This window comes from Ostrea edulis, chromosome 7, assembly GCF_947568905.1.
Source record: "Ostrea edulis chromosome 7, xbOstEdul1.1, whole genome shotgun sequence".
In the NCBI taxonomy this organism is placed as follows: domain Eukaryota; kingdom Metazoa; phylum Mollusca; class Bivalvia; order Ostreida; family Ostreidae; genus Ostrea; species Ostrea edulis.
This window is the reverse complement of record NC_079170.1, coordinates 82431183-82455677: the sequence shown is the minus strand read 5'-3', so window position 1 is coordinate 82455677 and position 24495 is coordinate 82431183. Positions and strand designations below refer to the sequence as shown.

Sequence of the window (24495 nt, the reverse complement as noted above, 5' to 3'; positions counted from 1 at the left end):
CATAAAAATAAAAAAAAAAGTTGGTAGTCACACATTGCATTTACACCTGCAATAACGTCCCCCATCACAGCTCTTAGAGATTTTTAATTTCTCTCATGGATTTTTTCTCTCAGTGTATACACCTATAGCCTCCGTTAACAATTCAATGGCTAGCCCGGTCTGTGTTAATTTCCTGTGATATAAAACCCGTGGTATATATACCTGGATAGATTTCTCCTAATCTGCTCATTGCTTCTCTAGCAATGACGATATTCAAACAGAGGAACAACGAAAGCGAGCTTGATATAACAGATTACTAAATACACGCTGTTTCAGTTCCCTTGTACACAGTGTTTATCCCTCCCTGAAAAAAAAAATTGCTACTTGTCGAGACTCCTCCGAGCACCTATAATATCAGATCCTATTGTAGTTGTTGTAAGGAACCTCGTCATCTTCAAATTTCTTCCAACTTTCAAGCATAGAATTGTGATATACCACAAAAGTGCAACTCATTGTCCGTGATGTCATAAGTATACAATTACTTCTAATAGTCAACGAAATCAAATACCAAAGATCTCCTTGCAGGAAATGTATAGAAAAGCCTAATATTATAAATGGCAGCTGTCAATATTCTAGAAACTTATATTATTGATAAGCCGTTTTAATAATAACTTCAAAATGCTGAATGGTAAATTTCAAAGCTACAAAACTGTCTTACAGTAAATACCATTATGACTGAATATAATAAATCTATAAAAAAAAAAAAAAACACATTAAAAATTATACTCTTCAAAAAATTCTTTTTTAGATAACTTAAGCCTCCATTAGATATTGCCATGATTACTGCTATAGGTGAAAATCATCAGATAAAATACATACACGATATTTACATAAAAGGTGGTTCTTACTCAGTAGACAACTTGGTGTTAGTGTCCCCGATATTTCCCCAAATCTCCGACAGAATAAAACCTCACACACTACCGAGTGTTTTTCCTTTAATACGCCTGTATCTAAACACTTCCTGTAAGTGTATAAATTGATGGGAATTCCATTGAAGTAATCAATGCCCAGGTATACAAATACACACATTGACTGACCACTGCAGAGGATTTCAGATCTCCCAAACAATAACTTCCCCTCCACATAAATCCCCCTTAACAATATCACTCACCCCCGACAGATGTCCGACAGGATTAAGACCCTTCACGGCAATTGTGTAACGGGCTTTTAAGGCAGCAGGCTCCGGAGGTGTTCTCTGTTTATTACAGGTAGTTTATAATAAATAATGAATCTGCAGGATTCTGATATCATTCACAGTGCCATGTGGTAGTTTAAGCTGTTTGAATCACCCCCTCCCAAAGAAATATCCTGCCTTGAGCCAATTTTAGTTGTACTGATTTATAGACCATTTACTTAGCTTACTGCATGGAGATACGAAATACCGCAACTCGTGAAATCACCATCCAAATGAAAAACTGGGGTGTATATTATAAACCCCGCTAATGACACAAGCAGCAATATTGTAGATAAGAAAACCTTAAATAAACCCATCCATCTTCAGAGAATTAAAGCATTTATCTGCATTACATTGGACTTGGAAATAATATTATGGATTGAAATATCTGATTCAAGCTTTAAAATTATTCTGAAACTCTAATACCACAGCAATTGTCCATCACATAGATCACACTAGTTAGGAGATGAAATGAATCAATTTACCTGCGATTTCAGTGCACAAGGAAATACTACAATCCTGATTATCAATTATTGCACAAACATCGTCTTCACTTCAATAGAAGAACCAACATCCCCCGGTCAACATTTCATCAAACATCACGGGAAAATTAAAAACACGCGTGGCATCTGTCACTGTGTTACCTCTGTGTCAATCAATATCCCAAACATTAATGATAAAATTTAAAGGTACACGAGGTGTTTTTTATGTATTGGAACTCACAATCCACAATGGCTTCCCTGGACCGTTATCCAAAGAAAAAGAAACCGAAACGTTTGCCTCCACGACACAAAGAGGGACTGCATGCATTGATTTTTTTTAAAAAGTTACAAAGATGCTCTCTCATGGTTCATTTCTCTCTGAAACCGAGTCTTCATGCCGACATTTCTGTAGCAGACAATGCAAAAAAAATTGTCTCGTGACGGAACGAGCTTGAGGGCAACCAAGGCGAGTTAATAGCAGGATAAATGGACTAAAACATTGAATAAAACGTGGAATAACTCCAGTCAGTTGCAACAAGCTCTTAAAGGACTACCTCTCTTCAGAGAGTGCCTTTAGCCTATAGAAATATTTCCACAGAACAAAAACACGGATATTGGAGTTTAAAGTTTTATAAAAATGACAGCTTTCCCTCCAGGATTTAGTCGGGATCATCACAAAAGCTAGCAGTAAACCTATTGAACATTTTAATGTCAAACCTGCACTCGGAATATTTTTCATTATGGACTACTTCAAAGGTGCACAAAGCCACTCTGTGTTAATTCATTAAGATCTACATGTGACAACATACTCAGTTCCTGAATTCTACCATTTTCCTCTCTCATTTTGAGAAAACAATTATCAGATTTTTGCTTTCTCTACTAATGACATTAAAACATATTCCATCAGATTCACTGGACCTTTGATACATCATATGTAATTCTCCTAATATCATTAAATAAAATTCTGTTTCAATACTTTTGTACAAATTTGTACTAAATTCTACATTAATTCATTTTAAAGAATTCCTATTCTTATATATATAATATGTTTATATTGTGATATATATATAATCTCCAATGTTTTGTGTCCATGCATGTTTCTTTGTTTTCATTTTTTGATAAAAGCATTAACATATTCATAGAACATAATTATGTAAGTGACCTTTGACACCGATGCCAAAAAGAACCTATATATACCTTACTTAAATCATGAATAAGAAACAAATATCTATAGTTTGTCTACAACATACATATAGGTGTATATTTCTGAAAATTACATCATGCATGCTTCCATTGTTCATAGAAACAAAATGGACATTTATTCCTTGATGATTAAATACTAAAAGACAACCAATGCAGGTACCGGCCTTGACAGAAAGACAAAATTTAACATTGGCAGCCAAATATGTTGTCTATATATGCAAAGTTTCAGCCATTTTTCATTGTAATATTATGATACCTTCCTACACATCTTTTAAAATGTGTAGATGTATCAACAATCAATAGTTTAATCCTTGGGAGTTTTCTTTCTTTATTTATTTCTATTATAAATCATAAACAAAAAATTCCCTCTTTAAATTCAAAGACAGTAATCTCACACTCAATGCATTCCTGGTTTCCTATGTAAATCAGAATCTTCGTTGCCAGTAATTCATGCTAATTGTCTCATTCCCTATGTACAGTTCTGTTAAATAGTTTTTATCTGTGCTATAAAGATGTGTGACGCATCCTAAAAACCATAACAGATCACTGAATCCAACTTAAACTGAAGCTGAATACAAATTAAAATCAAAAACTTAAAAAAATCCAAGCAATTTAAGAAACAAAATTGTAGGTTGATTTGAAATGTCAGTCCCAGCGCGAGTCCACCCAGGGGAATCTTACACACAATTTCCCACTGTTATATCTAGAGAAATGACAAGCACAGCGTAGAAAATCTATATCCTCTTTTATAGACACAGGGACTTTAAAGGGGAGATAATCCCTTCATGTTGCCCCGATTACGTGTACATGAAATGGCCATTAATGGTTGCTGTGTTCAGTGATGTGTGAAATCTTCTGTTTGTCCATCCCTGTATTATCTGTTCCTATATGTTAATGCTGAATTCTCTTCCATGATCATCACTTTGTGTTTTCTTCATTAATTATCATTAGTAAGTGAATTGGCGAGTGCTGATGTTGGATAAACATCTGATGTGTTTGCAAGCATTCACCGTCACAGTGTGCAAGACAAGAGCTTTAAAGACTAGGATGGGAATAGACAATCAACTTTCTCTCAAAGAACGAGAGATCTAGAGAAAGAAATAGAGAGAGAGATTACATTAGAAATAAACAGAAATATAGAGAAAGAGAGAGAATGAAGAGATAAAGAAAGAGAGAGAGAGAATGAAAGAGATAAAGAAATAGAGAAAAAGAGAACGAAAGAGAAATAGAGATCAAGAGAGAGACAGATAGAGAAACAGAGAGAAAGAGAAATAAAGATAAAGCTAGAATATATAAGAGAAAGAAACAGCTATCTGAGTGAAAGAGAGAAAAAATAAGAGTGAGAGATTTTACTTCCTATAAAAAATACAGTATTAACATGATCTACCATTAAAGATCATTCCTCAATAGTGACTTCAGAACAATTAGTACTTTGTCAGTCATTACGCAAGTACAGCAATAAAACCACAGCTCCTGTAGACGAAACACGAAGATTCTCCTCCAAGCTAAATGACCAATCAAAAAAAAGCCACCACAATTCCAGCATCATGCAGACCCATTATTTCAACTAGTTTTCTTTATTCTCAAAATTCTTATCCATGTAGAGACCGTACATTTTAAAATTATTAATGAATAAGCCCTACATCATACCTGATTGAAAATACAAAAGTACAACAAGTATAATTTTCTTTTCAATTTACATTCTAAAGCCTGGTCGTGAACTTGCAGAGAAATGCTGTGACCATTACCGTATTAATTTCCATGTGGATTGCTGATGAATTCCTATAAATGACGACAAAACTTGTGATAGCCATAGACTTCAGGCTGTCAGTAATTGTTTTCTACAAACCAACGAGAAAGTAATATCATCGCACAGGAAGCTGGCAATGAGACAATATCTCCCGTTCAAAAAAATTCATTAACAAGGCACAAAATTAAAGAGAAATCCCCAGACGTCTGCAACACAAATTAGGCTAATTAACAGGTATACTGCTTAGTACCTAGTTCCCCTTCATTATTAACGAAGGCAAGATTTACAGACCCTACATGTCTTTCACCCTTTATATCATTTTCCAGAGGTTCATACTCTAGTGGTTCATTCTCTAGTGGTTCATTCTCTAGTGGTTCATACTCTAGTGGTTCATTCTCCAGTGGTTCACCCTCCAGTGGTTAATCTTTCAGTGGTTCAATCTCCAGTGGTTCATCCTTCAGTGGTTCATCCTTTAGTGGTTCATTCTCTTTCGGTTCACCCTCCAGTGGTTCACCCTCTAATGGTTCAATCTCCAGTGGTTCATTCTCCAGTGGTTCACCCACCAGTGGTGGTTCATCATCTAATGGTCCAATCTCCAATGGTTCATCCTCCTGTGGCTCATTCTCCAGTGGTTCATTCTCCAGTGGTTCATCTCCTGTGGCTCATTCTCCAGTGGCTCATTCTCCAGTGGTTTGTAACTTATCATGAAATCATGTCACAATTTCAGAATATCCCTGATCCTTTTTTTTGTTTTTTTTGTTTTAACAGAGCAGTACTATGTATCAATAACTGAGCAATCCATATCAGAGCCCAGACTCTTTGTAGTATATGTAAATACTAATTACATTTATATGCACTTTGGGTGATTGATTTCTCTCTCAAAGAATTGATATCTCTCCAGTCTCTGACTTATCAATAATGTGGAGCTGCTGTTCTGATTATAACCTGTTATATCCTGTGTCAACAATAAAATCTTAGTATTTCAGTCTTTAACTTTACTATGACGTCATACGGACAAGATATAGAAACTGACTCGTCCTCAATGATAAACTCGATAATCAGATACAGTAAACTCAGCCTGATATACAGATAACTCTCGATAACTCGAAGTTCAGGGGACATCGATAAAACTTCGAGCGATCAAGATTTCGAGGGTTGAGTCAAATGCAGAAATTAAGATTTTACAGCAACGTGGGGTTCATATTTACATCACCCTGGCTTGGTTCTGATGTAATGCACTCACTAGTACATATTTTTTGTTTCAAATTTATTTACTCCATCAGAATAAAAAAGGTTTACTCATTTCATTTTCATAAATTTTGCAAATTATAATATTATAGTTCAGAAAGATCATGAATTCAATTTGTTATCTTGGTTATAATTAGGGTAAAACAAAGAAGTATTTCAATAATTTCTTGAAAGAAAAAAAATTGCACTCATTGAGATGCATTATTACTTCGTGATTTGAAAAGTCTAGTTTAAGCTAACCTCATTAATATCACACCCTGATAATGGCTCTTTTGGAATTGGTATAATGTTCTGATACAGTGTACAATTTCAGAATAAAATTGATCCCCACTGCTAAATGCAAATTTTTTTGTTCATTAATCAATTTGTTATTAATTCAAAATCACACAAGTATCTCATAATTTTCTCAATTTTAGTTCAGTCTTCATTCAATAATTATCTCACTATCACAATTTTAAATCCGTTTTTCGAAATAATTGCTTTTTCAGTAGTTAATTGCTAAATGCTATACATCAAAAACTCTAAAAGCCATGCATGGTCTGTCCATTAGATGACATATATTGTTCAATGATTTTCTGTATTTCTTTCCTTCCATAAAACTCTCTGTCTTGAAGAAGAAGCATTCTATAAATACATATTTTTGTTTGCATCGCTAAAGCTTGGGGATTCTAGTTCCCAATTCCATCATTATGCGAAACAATTCCTAGTTTTCTTCAAATCCCAAACCTTCCAACCAACTTGTTCTACCAAATGAATGCAACTGCTACACGTACGACTTCCAATTTCAGCTGCCAGAACGGACTTCGTTTTTAACAAATGACAATAAAGAAATCCCTGACTTAATTCTGGTTTTTGCGGTGAATCTGACAACATAGTCTTTGGAGGAATATATTGCCCTCCACATGGACACCGCAGTCTTTGATTTCATTGTAAGAGGAGAGGCTGACCTAATCGTATTTGAATTACGAATCAGAATTTTTCAACATCTTTATTTAAAATCAATAGCATGAGGGATGATGAGGTGCATAAGATTTGACTCCATTTACATAATTCTCCTCACTATATCCAATACTTCACAATCGCATTTACTGAACCCGAGTTCCCCTAATGAATTGTACGGAAATCTGAGAAATCCCAGCTAACCAGCATTATCGCACTTATAGGTTATTCTGCGACTAGACAGAGAAAAAAAGAGATTTTAGGAGTCATTATTCATGAAAATGAGTGTACATTCCTCTTCAGAATCTAATACACTTCTGCTTTTATTCAAAATCGGAGCAGAAGAATGCACAAGCATGCATCACATTCACTGAAGGAAATAACGGGCAAACAATAAGCAGGTATCAAAAGGAGAGTGCATTACAGATGTCTAATAAAAAGGAGAAAAACACACACACATACAGTATGTATATAGTATATTACTCGGAACTTGTTATGAGGACCACTACATGACATAAAATAACCAAGAGACAATTTATAAAAATCATACACAACATATTCCATCTACTGATTTTTCATTTTTCTTCCATTTTCCCCTTCCTACAATTTTGATCTCCTCCCTTAAAGTGGCCAGAAAAACCTGTTGTATTATTAAGTATGCCAGCCTCATGATTCGTGGAATTTTTCTATAAACATCCTTTAAACAATGGCTTAGGATACTTCATTTGTTACCGGGAGCTGGGCTGGTGATGGAATAGTTATTATAGACAGAGGGCACCTGTTTCACAGGTGTGAAAATTCTGTTTATTGAATTGGTTCAACATATATCAGCGTGCATTTCAAGGGAGACGACTCTTACACTAGTAATGGTTTCCAAATATTCCCTACATACTATTCAATAAACCTCATCAAACTCAATTATTTAGAGATAGGTATTAAATTGTATTCTTTTTAAAAACATTTTATGTGCCTCATGAAACCATAAGTGTACAAACAATATGATTTCAAAATTTTAAATTCATAAATGTAAGAAAATGTAAAATAGTGAATTAATATTAAGTTATCCATTTCACTGAAAATTTTATTTTTTATCTGACATTGATATTATCGAAGAATTTTCTACAGTCAGCAATAATTTCAGTATTTGGGTATAAATAAATGCATATCTAATTTATTAAGCAGAAAGTGAATTCAAGAATTTAATTGAATATTCATGAAATACTGATTAATTTACTATGTAAGAGATACATTTGTAATTCTGTATTTTCTGTGTTTGTGATCAAAATTAATTTATAATCGATGAAATCTTACCTTTTTTTAATATTCTACTTAATGTACAAAAGCCATATGTCTGATGATGCACTATACAATCCCAAACTTTCAGAGATCTCTGACTAAATTCTGTAATACTTAGTACAAAGCACTCACTCTTGGAGAACTTCCGAGAATGAGATAAATATCCACAGAGAGGAAAAAAGAAACAAAAATGACTTCATCCCATCCAATGACATGTGGTCTTCATTGGCGAAACCCATCAGATACAACTGCTAATGTTTTGAAATGTGAGAGACAACAGCTTGAAAATTAGCTGTGGGGAAGAAAAACACTGAAATCTCTGTTAAGTCCAACAAGTGCAGGCTAGCTCTGCAGGAGATTGGGGGAGATATCCCGAGGGACGTCGCCAAATGTCAGAGAGTTATGAGGGGTGCTGAGGTGAGAACAAGTGTTATACCAGCTGAAAGCATCAGGCGGAAAGTAAACTATGAAACCCAGCAAATTGAGGAATTTTTGTGAATGGTGCTCCGGCATGGTTTGGATTTTATTACATAATTTCTTCCAGATCATGTACACTGACTTTGATCAAGTTGAAAATTTACACATGTATCAAATGATCAGAAGTTCCTACTTACCTTGGGTTAATGTTTTCTTTTCAAACAATTCCATGTATTTCATTCTTTCAAGTAAAGTATGTGTAATCACCAAGCCTAGCGGTGGAAAGTTGAGGTGACGGGTTCGATACCCTAATGTGTCTGGCTGAAACCATTTCACTGACAGAATACTACAGAACTACTGCTAGCTGAGGGCCCAGACTAAAACCACAAAAAATTTTGTTGTGTCTCTAACTGTATAATCATTCAGCAGATCTCTGTTGCTGAAATCACTTTCTTTCATCATTTTAATTCAATTTAAGATAAGTTTTTCTGCATATGTCTGCAATATTTTAAACTATCATCTATTTCATGTAATACCTCAGTTCAGGTCAACTTTTAAACAATTACATATTTATCAAAGTCCTATAATAGTCCTTAAACCATGCTAACGTTTTGAAATTTTACATTCATAACCACATTTAAAGTTGTTAAACAAAGAATAAATAGAGAAAAACAAATCAAAAAATAATAGCATCATCCATTCCTTCCCTTCAATCATAGGGACATAAATATTAATGTCTATAAACTTTGTAATAAATTACGGTTTAATCTATATCCAGCCAATTTCATAAAAACCATGCTAGCTTTAACAGAAACCCTGACTTAAATAAAACATATGTCAGCTGTTTCTTGTTTTACACATTTGTAAATTCACAGTGCAAACAAATTGACAAAATCTTAAAAGAGCCAATTATCAAATCTTTCTTCTCTGTCTGCTCCTGAAGAGATGGTGATGATAAATAAATGAAAATGATAAAAAACGAGATTGCCCTCCTTTTGTATCACAGGGACCATTATCAGAGAAATCAGGGAGATAAGTGGGGGTGATAAAGACCTGATAGAGTTTAAATTAACCTTCAAAGGTGGATCTGTAGAACTCCAATCAGGAATCTTGTAACATCAACAGCTCATAATGTTCCAACAGCCACACACTTCAGGTTTGTTTTAATCACTAAGTATGAGGCCATAATGTAGCGATGATAATATTAAAATACTGTTGGATCTGTGGGAGCGCTGGCCAAACCCCCACTGGTGTCATCTGTCTATGCTCCTAACAATGAGTTCCACATGATGCTGGTAAATTATACTAATGCGAGTTCCTGTCCGAGTGCATGTCTGAGTGCTTTAGCAGCTTATAATATTACATATTGTACATATTCACACAGAAGGTGCCCCAAATGCTATGTCAACTGTGTCACATATATTCACATATAACATGAACCTGCAGCATGTGTAGCAGGGAAGTTACTGAAACAGTGAGTCGGTGTCACTATTTTTACTGTCAGTGCTATATACATATGTGTATCTTATGTAGTCTGAAATAATCATCCCATACAATGTATTTATGAAAATTGAGTCGCTTTTCTCATCATTTATGACATTTTAAAATTTGAAATTTGAAATTGACACAGTTTAAATGATTTTTGTGAATCAGTTTTAGTAAAAATAATTGAATGAAGTTGATTTATGAAAATTGAGTTGCTTTTCTCATTATTTATGACATTTTAAAATTTTAAATTTCAAAATTGACACAGTTTAAATGATTTTTGTGGACCAGTTTTAGTAAAAATAATTGAATGAAGTTGATAAACACAAAGAAAATCTCAGTATATGTATGGGAACGGGTATACACTGTCTAGGATGTTTAAACTCTCAACCACTGTAATAATTTTTTCTTTTGTGTAATGAGCATTTTTTTTTTTTTGGAAATGTTTCCTAAGTTTTCACTGTACATGATGAGAAACTGTCATTTTGGCAATTCCATGTTTGAAAAAACAAGTACTATAGTCAAGTAAAATAAGCAGGTTTTATGTTGCGCTGTCTGCTCTGTGATTTATGCTTCTCCAGCTTTCAAGTGACACATTCCCCCCATAATCCCAACCTACTGACTTTCCCAGTCATGGAAAATAATTCAGCAGTCGCAACTCAACATGCTACTGCTACATTAATCAACATTCCAAGGGTCAGCCAGAAAAAATCACATTGTCTAAATGAAAATCTCTTGATAGTCGGCCAGTATTTCTGTCACATCCGTCTTATTTATGTGGTGTTCTGTGGAGGCCAGACCCTGTAATAGCCCATTGTGACCCCTAAAATTACCCCCCTCTTTCCCTGCCAACTTCCAACAAAATTTGCAATGCCACACAAATCTGTCAATAAGGAATGGTAAGCTCCTCAAGGAAGGTAGATAATAAAATTTCTCCCCTTCCCTGATGAAGTACTGTGTGGTAATTTGATTTTCCTGCAAACGCTGGGGTTAAAACCAGCGTACAATGAAACAGAGGGCACCAGTAACCATGTTGGTGGATCTCTTTTGCCATGTTCATTTATTATTTACTTATCTTATCACCTGGCTGCAGTGTCGTTAATCAAACTATTGAGCAGCTCCATATATCAAAGGACAATGAAGGCTGTTAAACAAACTGAAGGTGAAAGCCTTCTCTTAGAAATCAAAATAACAAGAGGCTCGTGGGCCTAAATGGTCACCTGAAGTTCCACACACCAAAATCTTGCATGTATAAAGACACAAGTCCTGCATGATAATGGTGCGATGCAAGCATCTTATATGATCTCTGAGCAATGAGTGGCATTCAGGTTATTAGAAAAGGAAGTGTTGTACATTGTAGCCAATAAAAATTATTTTCAATCTTCAATGCTAGAAACCTTGACCTTGGCAACAGAGGATGTACAAATTCGACAGTTCCAATACCGTATTATACACAGAACTTGTGAGTAGAAATGTATACTTAAAGAAAATAGGATTTCATTCTGAACTGTGTAGTTGCATTATTATACCTCAGTATGAGAATTCTATGCAACGCGTAATCTGATTGGTTTAGACAGTCACGTGCCAGGGATGACAAAACTTCATATCTCCGTCTCAAACATCATATCTCCCCATCATATTTCGCCCCTTGGGTACCCTTGTGCATTTTCGATAAATTTAATGTTAAAGTAGATGAAGTGTATTATGATGTCACAATAAGTCCAAGTCATTCTACTTTCATAGTTCGAAAGGCACAAATTATGCAGGTCTCTGTATAGTTTTAAAATCGCCAAGCTGAATTTGGTTGATACAAAAACAAGCAATTAAATCAGCATTCATGGAGAATGCATGAAAATACCAAAATTGGTCATCATATCACTAATTTCGTTGTTTGTACCTTTTAATACGTCGACAGCGCGGTGTTAATGTTAGGGCAATCTCATATGTATATAGATGAGCGGACTCCAATTTCAAATGCATTTTTGTAGTCTTGCTTTGTTTCGGTATAATAAGTAATTTATTGCATGAATGTTCAGGCATTGCCCTAGGGGAATATGATTTTTCTTGGGTAAACAAATCTTCATATCTCCCTCACTATCATGCAATAAATGTTTAATATTTATCCAGGAATTATTCTTTAACTCACTTGTTCTGTGAATGTATTTTGTTGATATTCACATTTCCAATGTTTTTGCCTTCGATATTTTTACCAATTGAAATGATGGCCATTTCCTCTTGAATGTGAATAATATGCATATGGATCTTGATAAATGTACAATGAGAACATTTCGAAAGAAATGAAATTAAAATGTAGATATAGAAAATAAGTAAATTTCATTTTTGAATATATGACCCTCAGGGTATGAACAGCATCACTTCACACGATGAATTATGGAATAAATTATTCAAATAAAAAAATATATATCGTAATGAAATATATCAAATATTGGCTCATCATCTACAAGCACAGCAAATAAGAAGTTTAGTGATTAATTAGGAATTTTTAAATTGCAGGGGGAACAACTTTGGTGAGAAGTCAATCAATATAAAACTCTGAACTTTTTCTATAAGTCATCCATACAAAGATAATACAAACACAAATTTATCTCAAGAAAGTCTATAAATATATATGACACAACAAAGGACTCAGAAAGGGGGGAAACTACTATGTCCACACCATTTTATGGCCAGTGAAAGCATATAAATCTGCCCACAAAATACAAAGCATGTGAAGTCAGAAGATTGCATGAAGCCACATCCATTCTGTAACATTATGTCCAGAATAAAATAATATTATTATATATATACACACAGGATCCAAGTCATGGTATTTTCATTGTGACATCATAATCATGACTAATTTCCTGGCATTCTCCAAATACCTGCATTGCCAGCGAGTATATTGATAAAATGGCTTTGAAAATAATAGGTCCACAATATGTTACCTCCGCTATTTTCATATATATTAACAATTTGTGCCATTTTACATATCACAATTCAAACTGTGATGGTAAAATTCATACGGACCATATTTGATATTCAAAATTCTGTGACAAAAAACTCTATTTTCTACATATTTGATATTCAAAATTCCAGGACAAAACCCTTCTCTATTTTCAACAAAGGACTAAGACCATGTTTATCAAAATTCGGCCTAACGTCCAAAGTGAATAATTTTTTGTTAGAAATATTCTCTAACATGTTCTTTTCCTATAATGTACTGGTTTTTATATGTAGAGTTCGTGAAAGAACACTATTTTTAGGTTTACATTACTAGTATAAATCCTATAATTTGCTCTACTTTTTAAGATTGCGTCATACAACGTCGCTATATATTATTAGAAGTGGTAACGTATTGTAAAACATAATTATGCAATGAGCGGTTTAATATATAATAAGATCTTGAAAAAGAAATTTTCTTTCAAAATACGCAATAAGGTTATTTTACTTATAGCCCGAATGGCACACCATATTTTTCAATCCTTCATTCGGCAATTTTCACACGCCGCGCCGTTAGCCTGTTTGTACTGTTCGTGGACGTTGCAGAGGATGTACTCATCGCATTTCAACGTAAGTTTTAGAAATATGAATATACTTCACCTCTACTCGTTAAACTGTATAACGAAATAGGTGTACCAATTGCTCTTAAAAATAATAAACAAGTCGCATGGAACGAATAGTATGGTGCGCCTGTGGTGTGTTGACAAACACGTAATATTCACGCATTGGGCTGTTGGAAATCCCACAACAAATCTGTTAACTGTTGTCAACATATATTTATTGTTTATCTATTATAATTATATATTGTTAAGATTTAAAATTGTATGTATATCAGCTGATCAGAAAAATCAGCTGTTTCACGATCATGCCATTTTCAATTCCAAGTGCATGACCTTCTCGGGTCTATTTGAATTTTCTTACATGATGTTTGACTCACTTCACACTTTGAACTTTCCATGTATCATTGTATGGTCTAAAAAGTATTTGTATAGTTTAAAGAAACATATAATTGTATATAGATGTATATTTCCATAATGGTATATGTCTCTGGGGTAACATGTAGGCCTGTGGGGGGTTATAGGTTGAATAATTTTCGAATGATTTGGTATTCTACTATGTTTAAACTTAACTTAGTGATTATTTAGTAATCAAATAAAAGTTATATGATGAATCGATACATTTCTTCAATTTACTGTAAACAAAAACTGTTTCTGTGGTTTGGAATCTGTCTGGTATTAGTGCATAATAAATAACTTCATATTAAGTCAATAAATATATTCTTGTTGTAGTGATGACATTTGCAAAATCTGTGAGAATAGAAAAAAATGTGTTAGGGTCAACAGAAATTTTTAATTAGGGTAGGTCGGGAAAGTGGAAACCAATTAACATATATATATTTTTTGGCCTTACGTGGAAACATGGATTAGAAAAGTCGGAATGATTTTTACATTCAATAATTTTTAAATACTTAAAAGCACCATTAAGCCAGGAAAATCATAAGAACAGTTTGGTTTTATAATTTAAATATGCCTTATTTCAAGATAAATTGTAAACATGTCAAACTTAATTTCAACAATTACACTTACAACTTACATGCCTGCATTGGGATTAGATATAGAATCACTCAGAGAATGTTGAATTTCATGGGTACTACCATGATTTAAGCATATATTTTTTTGTTAGCTTATCTCCTTTATATTATTGAATATTAAATTTTTCCATACATCTACCACAAGAAAGAGCATGAAAGATAAAAATATTTTGTGAATTTGCTGATAATTGTGAAGTAAGATACATGTAATATATCAACATTAACTACAACAAAAATTATTAGATGGGGAATCAAATTCAAATGAAATGTTTGTGTATATAATTATTTATGCAGAAATGTACATGTAGCTAAACTGTCCTCTATTGTTTAGTTGGAGACATGTCAATCTCCCACCGAATACATAAATGTAATTTTTCTGAATTCTGCATCAATGAAAATACATGAGGGCATGAAAGTACAACTTTTATATGAATATTATAATACAGGGGTTCGTGTTTGCCCAACTATCTATTTTGTATTGCTTGTAGGTGTTATGAGATTGATCACTGTTTGTTATCTTCACCTTTCATTTATGATATAGTTTTGATAATGATATAATACTGGAGTAATTTGAATTTCAGGATGATATAATATGTACAGCAAAAATTGATGGCAAGGGTGACATGAATCAGATTGACAAGAATCCATATTCGTACTCCTCAATAATGCTATCATCACTGCCATCAAATTCATCAATGATAGTGGCATCAGTGACACATGCGGATAAGTGTTGGACATCACTGAAGGAATAGCTTCCTTGTTGTGCCTGCCAATAGCAAGGTACCAGATTATACAGCAGTTATGTGGAAACAGATTCCCACAATAGGGGGACCAGATTGACACCTACATTGTACAGTATCAGGCAGTTATATCAGAACTGGAAAAACTGGATCCAAACAAGACTATATTGCTTGGAAGAAACATGTCGACTCTGAAGTTTAACCCTTATTAACCCATGGCACTTCTATGTCATTTGAAATATACCTGTGGAGGTTTTTAAAGTGTTTTTTTTTTGGGGGGGGGGGGGGTTATGGGGGGGTTATTATTTGGAAGAATTCATATTTGATGATTGATGATTCAAATGAAAATCTGCATGTTGAATTATGAATGTCATAATGTACTTTTTGAATGATCAAAAGTGTAGAGTCAAAAGTTATCAAATTGTCAAAAACATTGGTCAGGTCTGAATTCATCATCTTGGACACCTTGCATTTGGAAGTATGATCTCAATGAAGAAATGCTGAAAATCTTGCAAAAGAGGAAATGACAAGTTGGGGTCCAAGGCACTTGCATATATGCATGAGAAGGTGTTCTATCCAGGCTTGAGGTCAATTACATAGCAATGTAACGCCTTACATTACCTAGAAAATTTCACATTACCATTACTCCTATTTTGAAATATAATGTATTACATTACTTGAGAGTGAATTTACATTACACATTTACATAACATACTGTCAGATATTAAAGAAATGGCAGAAAAATTATTTCTGTATTATGATTTTTAATTATACATTAACATAAGTACACAAAATATTCAGCAATGTTAGGAAACATCTATTAAGTTATTCATTGCATTTGATTGTCATCAATGTTTCAAATGCTTCAGTCAATCACTAATAAAATGAATTATTCTAAATCTTCGAAATATCATCAAATATTTGAAGTAGTGTAAATGTAATGAAAAATAATGTGCAGTACAGTATGCATTACATTACCATTACTTGTTATGCAAAAATGGTCCATTACACCCCCATTACATTGAAACTGGTTGTCATTTAATTACCATTACCCCAGGCCTGGTTCTGTTGAGAGGTATTGAAATTCTCTGTAGAGACTTTGTCTCAGGAAGTGGCCGAGATTGGTGGTGACAATTTTGTTGGATGTGAATTTACTGACACACATGTCTACACTTGCTACACAATATAGCATGTGGTGGTTTCAACAAGAAAGTTCTTACTCTGCAGGAAATGACGAATAGCTAATGGATTCACATTTTTTCTGACTTTTCTTCTGTACATTAGATGTATTGTAAAAACTTTCCTTTCCATTATCTTTTGCTGGTTCATTCTTTGAAATAAAATCAAGTCCGAAAATAAAGTATTTTGGTTTGGGTTTTTTCAATGAATTTTAAAAAATGTAATCTGTAATCCTTGCATATTTTCTTGGTGTTCTTTGATTACATAGGCCTATTGATTTTTATTTGTATTCAGGTATAATTTCATCTTCAGTGTCTTGAAAGAAATTAATTTTTCAATAACGCCAAGAAAAATGTAGTTAACAGTATGATTTAAAAAAAAATAAAAATATTGACACGGGTAGGAATTGAACCCGGATCTCCCGATCGAAGGACGGGCTCTCTACCACTAAGCCACGACATCTATGACGTCACACGCTTAAAAATCCTTCATACATTTACTTGCCCTAGTTAACGTTATACTTTCGATATATCGGCAATAGTTTTAGTTATATCAATGCATGTTCTATAAATTCTTTTCATTTTGATCTTAGTAATTCTGTTGGTGTCATCTAAATAAAAACTTTCTATAGCATTGAAGGTCCGATTTGTCGGACAGCAGATTCGTTTGTTTACGCATCAAAATTCTATAGCTTTTAGAATTCCTGCAAAAACCACATAGGGGTGTATTCTGCATGGAAATGATGTAGACTCCACATAAGTATGTTGTTTTAATTTTTCAAAGCAACATAATTAATAAAATACCCACAACTCTCACAAAAATAAATAATTCCGGATTGCTCTCGATTTAATTCAAAGTTGATATTCATCAACAGCACACCTTTCGATCCAAAAAATCGTTCGTGCAAAATTTATTTGTATTGATAGATTTTGATAGACTACAGTCAGTTTCTGGATCAAAGGTCGTGTTTTATATGAATTATATGACTAAATTTGAAAAAAGTGGAGATTTCTGCAGAAAACCAAACCGATACCGGTTTTGTCTTGTATAGAATTCCACAAGCTGACGTTTTGGCGGGGAAATCTTGGCACGTCGCGATGGTATAAAGATTATATTATCAAATGATAACAATTTTATTTCAATTCATTCTGCTTTATTTTTTAACACACCACAGGGCCGATAAAGCTAAACATGGTCTTAGTCCTTTAACAGCAAATATGACAAAACACTGAAAATTATGCATTTCATTCTTAGTTTGATCGAGGTGAACAAGTGTTTAATACTAAACAATAAAATGCTTAAACCTCATTCAGACCTAGCTACTTTAAAAATCAGATGTACACTGCAAAAGGGAAAATGATTCAAAAGCATGCATGAACACTCAGACAGTCATTGATGTAAGCTGAACAGTACCAGATAAAAGAACAACAAAAATGAATCTTACCTCCTCCACGTGGAGTCCACTCTTTCCAATGTTCACTGACTGACAAGAGAAAAACATCCAATGAGAGTAATCAGTTCAATCTTCAATAAACAGTGACCGATAAGACTGAAGTCAACCCATCTCTTTGACTCATATCAAAAATATAAACTGACCAACTCAATAAATATTCCAAGCATGTTTGTCTACTAATTAGTCTGTTAATCTCTCTCATCAATTCCTTATCATTTTCACATTTGTAACAATTACCCAGCCCTCTGTACTGACCCGCTGAAGCTTGGATGTCAATCTGAGAATCTCCCACCTGGCCATCATCTTTAATAAAGTTTCTACAAATGATACTGTCCATGGCTTTAATTAAGGAGGCCCTTCGGTCAGTTTCCTATTAAGCAAGTACAGAAGTGCATGGTACAGAAAAATTATCTTAAACTGGATTAAAGCTGTCCTAATGGAATCAAAATCCCCACTCACTGGACACACCCCATACTGTCAATATCTGAAAATTAGAAACAGCCTGTAGTCTTGTTAGTCAATGGTGTACATTTTACAATATGATCTCTCAAAGTAAAAAGTTTATAACTCAAATCCTAAGTGTATCCTTGATCTCTGATTGAAAGTTTATATCTCTCATCCTAAGTGTATCCTTGATCTTAAGGTAAAAGTTTAAAAACCCAAACCTACCTAAGTTAAAAAACACCTTCATATTCTGGAAGCTCCTCCAATACAAGACATTCTGGGAGTCCTCCAATACAAGACATTCTGGGAGTTCTCCAATACAAGGAATTCTGGGAGCTCCTCCAATACAAGGAATTCTGGGAGTTCCTCCAATACAAGGAATTCTGGAAGCTCCTCCAATACAAGGAATTCTGGAGGAACTACAAGGAATTCTGGGAGTTCCTCCAATATAAGGAATTCTGGGAGTTTCTCCAATACAAGGAATTATGGGAGACAGATTTTCAATTTGTTGAAAGATGATGAAGTGGATTCTTATTTCACTGTTTTCTGTAACTAAATAAAGGTTGATGTTGATTACAATTTGTGTTGAGCGTGTTCACAAACAACTTCCTTTTCTTTTTCAAATACATAACAAGTTTCGCAGTGGGGTTAAGGTGTCCAGAGCAAAGTAAAACAAACATCATCAAAATGTACCTCAGTGCACTTAACACTACATGACGTCACAATATAAAAGTACGTCACGACGTACATGTCTATAGTTATATCGCGGGGAAAATGTCATAATAGTTTGTCAAATAATTATTTACTTACCGTTATCAAATGTTCAAGCTGTGTATATGTGTAAATCTGTTTGTCAGATGATTTTATCAGTTCTATTTGATAATATATAAGTCTCACGTTTTTATACATAGTGTGCACTATAGTAATCTTAATATTACATTGTGACCTTGACATCGCCCCTGGTGTGTATAGTCATTCAGAATAAAGAAAAGCGTGTGCACATATCGTCTTGGCACAGGTGAAAGCTAGATGATGATATTTAATTCAATCAAGGCATATTCCAAAAAGCTACATGTACTAGTTGCATATTCAGGATTTGATACAGAAAGTAGGATTTTTGCCTCGCTTAAATAAGATTTGGCAGTGAAAGTGGAAAATGCCCGACATTTGAATCAGGATTATGGAAATTGCTTTATAAAGGGGGGTGGGGGTCTTTGTGAAAACTGTGTGAATTTAGTTTTTTGTCAGAAATTGAACTTTTGATCTCACCCCTAAGGATATCAAAGATCTTTTGATAATTCTGCTGCTGAGAATCTTAAATTCCTTCAGTTATGGTGGCATGTCAATTATATAATGGGGTCAAAGTTCATGAGATTTTAGTGATGTGATTCAGGTCAGCAATTATGTCTCATGGGTCTCTATATCTATCTATAACATGCACAAAGAGCAATAACTCTGAGTCAGAACAAGAGTGTGTGTGATACAAGGTCCTAGTTATCCAAGCGTTTATACAGGTAAATTACCCACTATCAAACCGAAAGTACTTCCCAGCCTGGTGAATATCGGGGTGGGGGCCATGGATTTGTTGTTCACATACTACTGGAGATTAGAAGTATAAAAGGTAAATCATTGTACAACAATTTACTAGAGCTTAGTAAATGATAAACATAAATTTTCTCCTGACATTATAATGTGACCTGAATAGAAGGATTTCAGAAAATAAACAGTAGTACACCCCGTGTGAAACAAATAGTTTTACACCTTGCTGTGTATGAAAGTTCTCTAAAGCGAAATAACTCAGCTGCATCTCAAACTTGCATATTGCTTCCTGTATAAATACAAACTTTTAGCAAATATTAAATAGTAAACCTCACAGCTAATATCTGTAGGAATAGCAGTAAAACAAGGTCACACTTTCCTTTATAACAATTTATTGAGGTCCAATCAAATTCGTTGGGTACATTCATTCTTTATAGCAAGCTTATATTTACAGTCACCGATGTTTTATGTGAAATAAATCTAGGCTGCTTCAATGTACGTGCTTTCTCCATTATATCACTGACCTTTCACCTCCTATATCCTACCTTCAGCAAATTTGTAATCTTATCATTTGTTTACATTGATCACGTGAAGACTACATATTTATACACCCTTACTGGTAGCCATTCGTGTTTGGTTAATAGATGAGTTACTTCCCTTCCAATGTTTAAAAAAGCATCAAATCAGACGCTAAAATTCTTAACATTCTCAACTATTTCCAAGGAAACACACAGAAATAAATGATTAGAAGTATAAAAGGTAAATCATTGTACAACAATTTAATAGAGCTTAGTGAATGATACACATAAATTTTCTTCTGACATTATAATGTGACCTGAATAGGATTTGATAAAATAAACAGTAGTACACCCCATGTGAAAACAAATAGTTTTACACCTTGCTGAAAATTCTCTAAAGGGAAATAACTCAGCTGCATCTCAAACTTGCATATTGCTCCCTGTATAAATACACAAACTTTAACAAATATTAAATAGTAAACCTCACAGTTAATATCTGTAGGAATAGCAGGAGTTAAAACAAGGTCACCCTAAAACTTTCCTTTATAACAATTTATTTAGGTCCAGTCAAATTTGTTGGGTACATTCACTCTTTATAGCAAGCTTGTATTCAGAGTCACCATGGTCACCAATGTTTTGTATGTAAATAAATCTAGGCTGTTTCAATGTATATGATGTCTCCGTTAAATCACTGACCTTTCAACTCCAGCTATGTCTTACCTCCAGCAAATTTCTCATCTTATCACTGGTTTACATCGATCACGTGAAGACTACATATTTATACACCATCAATGGTCGTCATTAGTGTTTGATTAATAGATGAGTTACTTCCCTTCCAATGTTTACTTCAAAGTAACGAACTGTTCCGTAACACAACTGACAACTCAAGTCGAGAAAATAAATTTCTAACTGTTAAAACTGAATGCGAACAATACTTAGAACACAAATATGTAAGCTACACAGTTTTTCACTTCACCTGTGTGTGGATGTCATTGTTTCAGGTCACTATGTATACCACATGTCGTGCAATTTTATTTCTCACACATTTATGAAATCTAAAAAAGGTTGTCAGTAAGATATATTCGCTACATATGGTTTGTAGTTCACCTATTATGGATTATACATGGTCAGTAAATTCCAATGGGGCGACATCAAATTTACTGACCATCTATAAACAAAATTAGGTCTACTACAAACCATGAAACTAAAACACACTTCAAAATAAACATGAAAAAAAAATAACTAGGTGGTTTGTATCGCCCTCCCATCATCTATAAACAGGGACTCCAACAAGAGAATTTGAAAAATTCTCAACATATAATCTACACCTTAAATCTGACGCACTATAGGGCTGAATTGATTCACCAAAATATCGATACTGTTCTATATAAACACTCGATTCAATGTTTGATTCATTGTTTTGACTGTACCAATCATCTCCTCTGATTTTGAATCAGTCACTCTACATGATAATTTTAATGCAAAAATATCAAATCAAATGCTAAACTTCTATTATTTACAGATGATGACTAGCAAGTCCTATAGAAATCCAAACACACAATTTTGAAGATCGAGCGACAGAAATTTTAACAAAACAACACATAGATCGCCCGTCCCTGCAGCCAACAGTAAATTCACTATCAGGTTCATGTTTTTATATAAAATGAAAATTATCTATTTAATTTCAGATTCTATTGGACTATGGCCATGGCCAACCCCCAGGCACAGGAGGTCATCACCTGTGACCTTTGTGTCAAGCCTACCCAGCAGTTCTGTAACAACTGTCAACTCAGTTTGTGTGTGGACTGTGTTAGTAAACACGTGGACAAGCTCAAGTACCAACCACATGACATCGTTCATTTCAAAGACAGAAAGGTGGATTTTCCCGAGTGTGAATTTCACACCAACCAGAGATGTGAGGTTCACTGCCAGCAATGTGATGTTCCAGTTTGCCTGAAATGCATAGTTGGTCCCCATAATGGACACAAAGTCAAGGATATGCCAGAAATTTTCAACGACAAGAAAAAGAAACTTGAAAAGGAAACCAAAGAAATTGAATCCACCATTATTCCACAGTACAAGAAGAAAAATGAAGAAACAGAAAGCAAACTATCCATTATAATGGCCGAATTTGATGAACTGGACAAAGAAAAAGAAAACCACAGAATATCCTGGCACCAAGAAGTCGACACCATTTTCAATCATCTGGGTTCTTTGATGAAGTCCATAAAAGAGAATCTCCTGGCTGCTCTAAACTCTCATCAATCAAAAATCAAAAATCAAATTCCAGACATGACCCAAACAGTTCAACAAAACAAAGAAATTCTGAAGTCAAACAATGTGTCTGCAGTCACTAACTACAAATCCAAACTCCAGGAATACAGGAACATGCCTACTGATATTGATGTCAAACTGCCATCACTCAAAACCAACACAGTCCAAGGGAGAGAACTCAACCTGGAATTCGGAGAATACAAGGCTAGCCTGACACAGACAACACTGTCCAGTCTGACAGAGGAAGTCTTCTATTTATCTTTACAAAAGCTGTTAGAGCAAGCTAAATCAATTACAACCATTCCTACTGGAGTTATTCCTCTAGGCCATGTTGCCTGTGTGGGAGTGGATGAAGCCTGGGTTAGTGGTGGAGATAAAACCATAAGACGTGTTGACATACACGGGTCTGTACGGGACACTGTCACCACTACATGTGAAGACTGGCCTAATGACATCACAGTGACCAGACAGGGAGAACTGGTATACAGTGATGGAAACAATAGAACTGTGAACATTGTCAGACACGGGAGAACAGAGACACTGATAACCACACCACAGGGCTGGCATCCAGACAAACTATGCTGTACTAAGTCAGGGGACATCCTGGTCAGTATGCTTACTTCTGGTAGAAGCCAATATAAAATTGTCCGTTATCAGGGACACACAGTAAAACAGGAAATAGATAGAGATGACGATGGAGAACCAATCTATAAAGGAGGGAGATACACACTGTTTGTGGTGGAGAACAACAATGGAGACATCTGTGTCTCTGATTGTAAAGCTGACACCGTGGTCGTGGTGGACAAGTCAGGAAGAGTCCGATTCCGATACGACGGTACACCAGCCAGGAGGAAGAAGTCATTTTATCCTGCACATATAGTGACAGACTCCATGAGTCAGATCATTGTGGCAGATTTCAACAATGCCTGTCTACACATCCTGGATCAGAACGGACAGTTCCTGAGATGTGTAGACAATTGTGGACTAGATAATCCTCATGGACTGAGTGTGGACAGTGAGGGGAGGTTGTGGGTAGGGTTAGGTCTATCAGGAGAAGTGAAAGTGATTCAGTACATGAAATAAACACATGATATCACATACAGACATCAGATAATGACAGAGTTCACACAGTGCTCTTGATACAGACATGTTTTAGTGATATTTACACAACAATGTTTTCTTATGTATTTATTGAAAGCTTTTGTCAAATTCAAACATTGCTATTGAAAACTGCTGTTTCTCATCTGAATATATTTACTTCAATACCTCTGAATATATTTACTTCAATACCTAGTGTTTTTCTTTTGATGACAAGATTTTACTGACCAGTGTCCAGTGAAATACACACATAAAACCAAACCAGTACAAAGACACGTATGTTTGTTTTAGTTCTGATCAGTTAAACAATTATTTTAAAACTGGAATTACACAATTTACATTTTACATAATACTGAACAATCCCATTGTCTGACCTGTTTACTCATAATCCAGTTTGATGAGGCGTGTGGTAAAACATAGACTTGAGCGGAATGTTGAAGACGTGGAGACTGGACTCGATCAATAGTATCTAGCTCTCCTGTCCTCCGTGATCTGTAAATACGTAATACAGTTCAATTCTCCATAAATGTGTCTCGGGTTAAACAGTTAGTAATGAAAGATCAACAAGTCACTATTAAAGAAATAGTCAATGATCTTGACATGTCTTAAAGAACAGTTCAGGAGAT

At 34.5% G+C, this 24495-nt stretch overlaps 2 protein-coding genes and 1 long non-coding RNA gene across 10 annotated transcripts in view; 2 read left to right on the top strand and 1 right to left on the bottom strand.

The window, feature by feature from the left end:
- The window catches only part of LOC125654770 (neuroglian-like), a 71952-nt gene extending 52975 nt beyond the window's left edge, over positions 1-18977 (bottom strand). Inside the window, exons 1-3 of one of the 8 annotated variants that reach the window (XM_056145508.1) lie at positions 18666-18977; positions 18252-18480; positions 17988-18026 (exon numbers count right to left, since the gene is read on the bottom strand). The gene's annotated coding sequence lies outside the window, so the exon portion shown is untranslated. Of the gene's footprint in view, positions 1-887; positions 1348-1698; positions 1924-8146; positions 8382-8745; positions 8923-9621; positions 9692-17987; positions 18027-18251 lie in introns of those variants that run through there. The other 7 variants (XM_056145510.1, XM_056145511.1, XM_056145509.1 and 4 more) reach the window with 7 other exon arrangements.
- On the top strand, positions 13162-16720 carry LOC130048589 (uncharacterized). Its single transcript, XR_008797366.1, has 2 exons — positions 13162-13603; positions 15206-16720. It is a non-coding gene; the product is annotated as an uncharacterized LOC130048589 (long non-coding RNA).
- Positions 18978-20727: 1750 nt separating the features above from the next.
- LOC125654771 (uncharacterized) lies at positions 20728-24036 on the top strand. The gene is made up of 2 exons (XM_048884812.2): positions 20728-20738; positions 22186-24036. Exon 2 carries the CDS (start codon positions 22199-22201, stop codon positions 23852-23854), a length of 1656 nt encoding a protein of 551 aa, XP_048740769.2. The 5' UTR covers positions 20728-20738; positions 22186-22198; the 3' UTR covers positions 23855-24036.
- Positions 24037-24495: the final 459 nt, after the last annotated feature.

Excerpts from the sequence above, each read along its gene's own strand:
- LOC125654771 (XM_048884812.2), top strand. The coding sequence starts at position 22,199 with ATGGCCATGGCCAACCCCCAGGCACAGGAGGTCATCACCTGTGACCTT.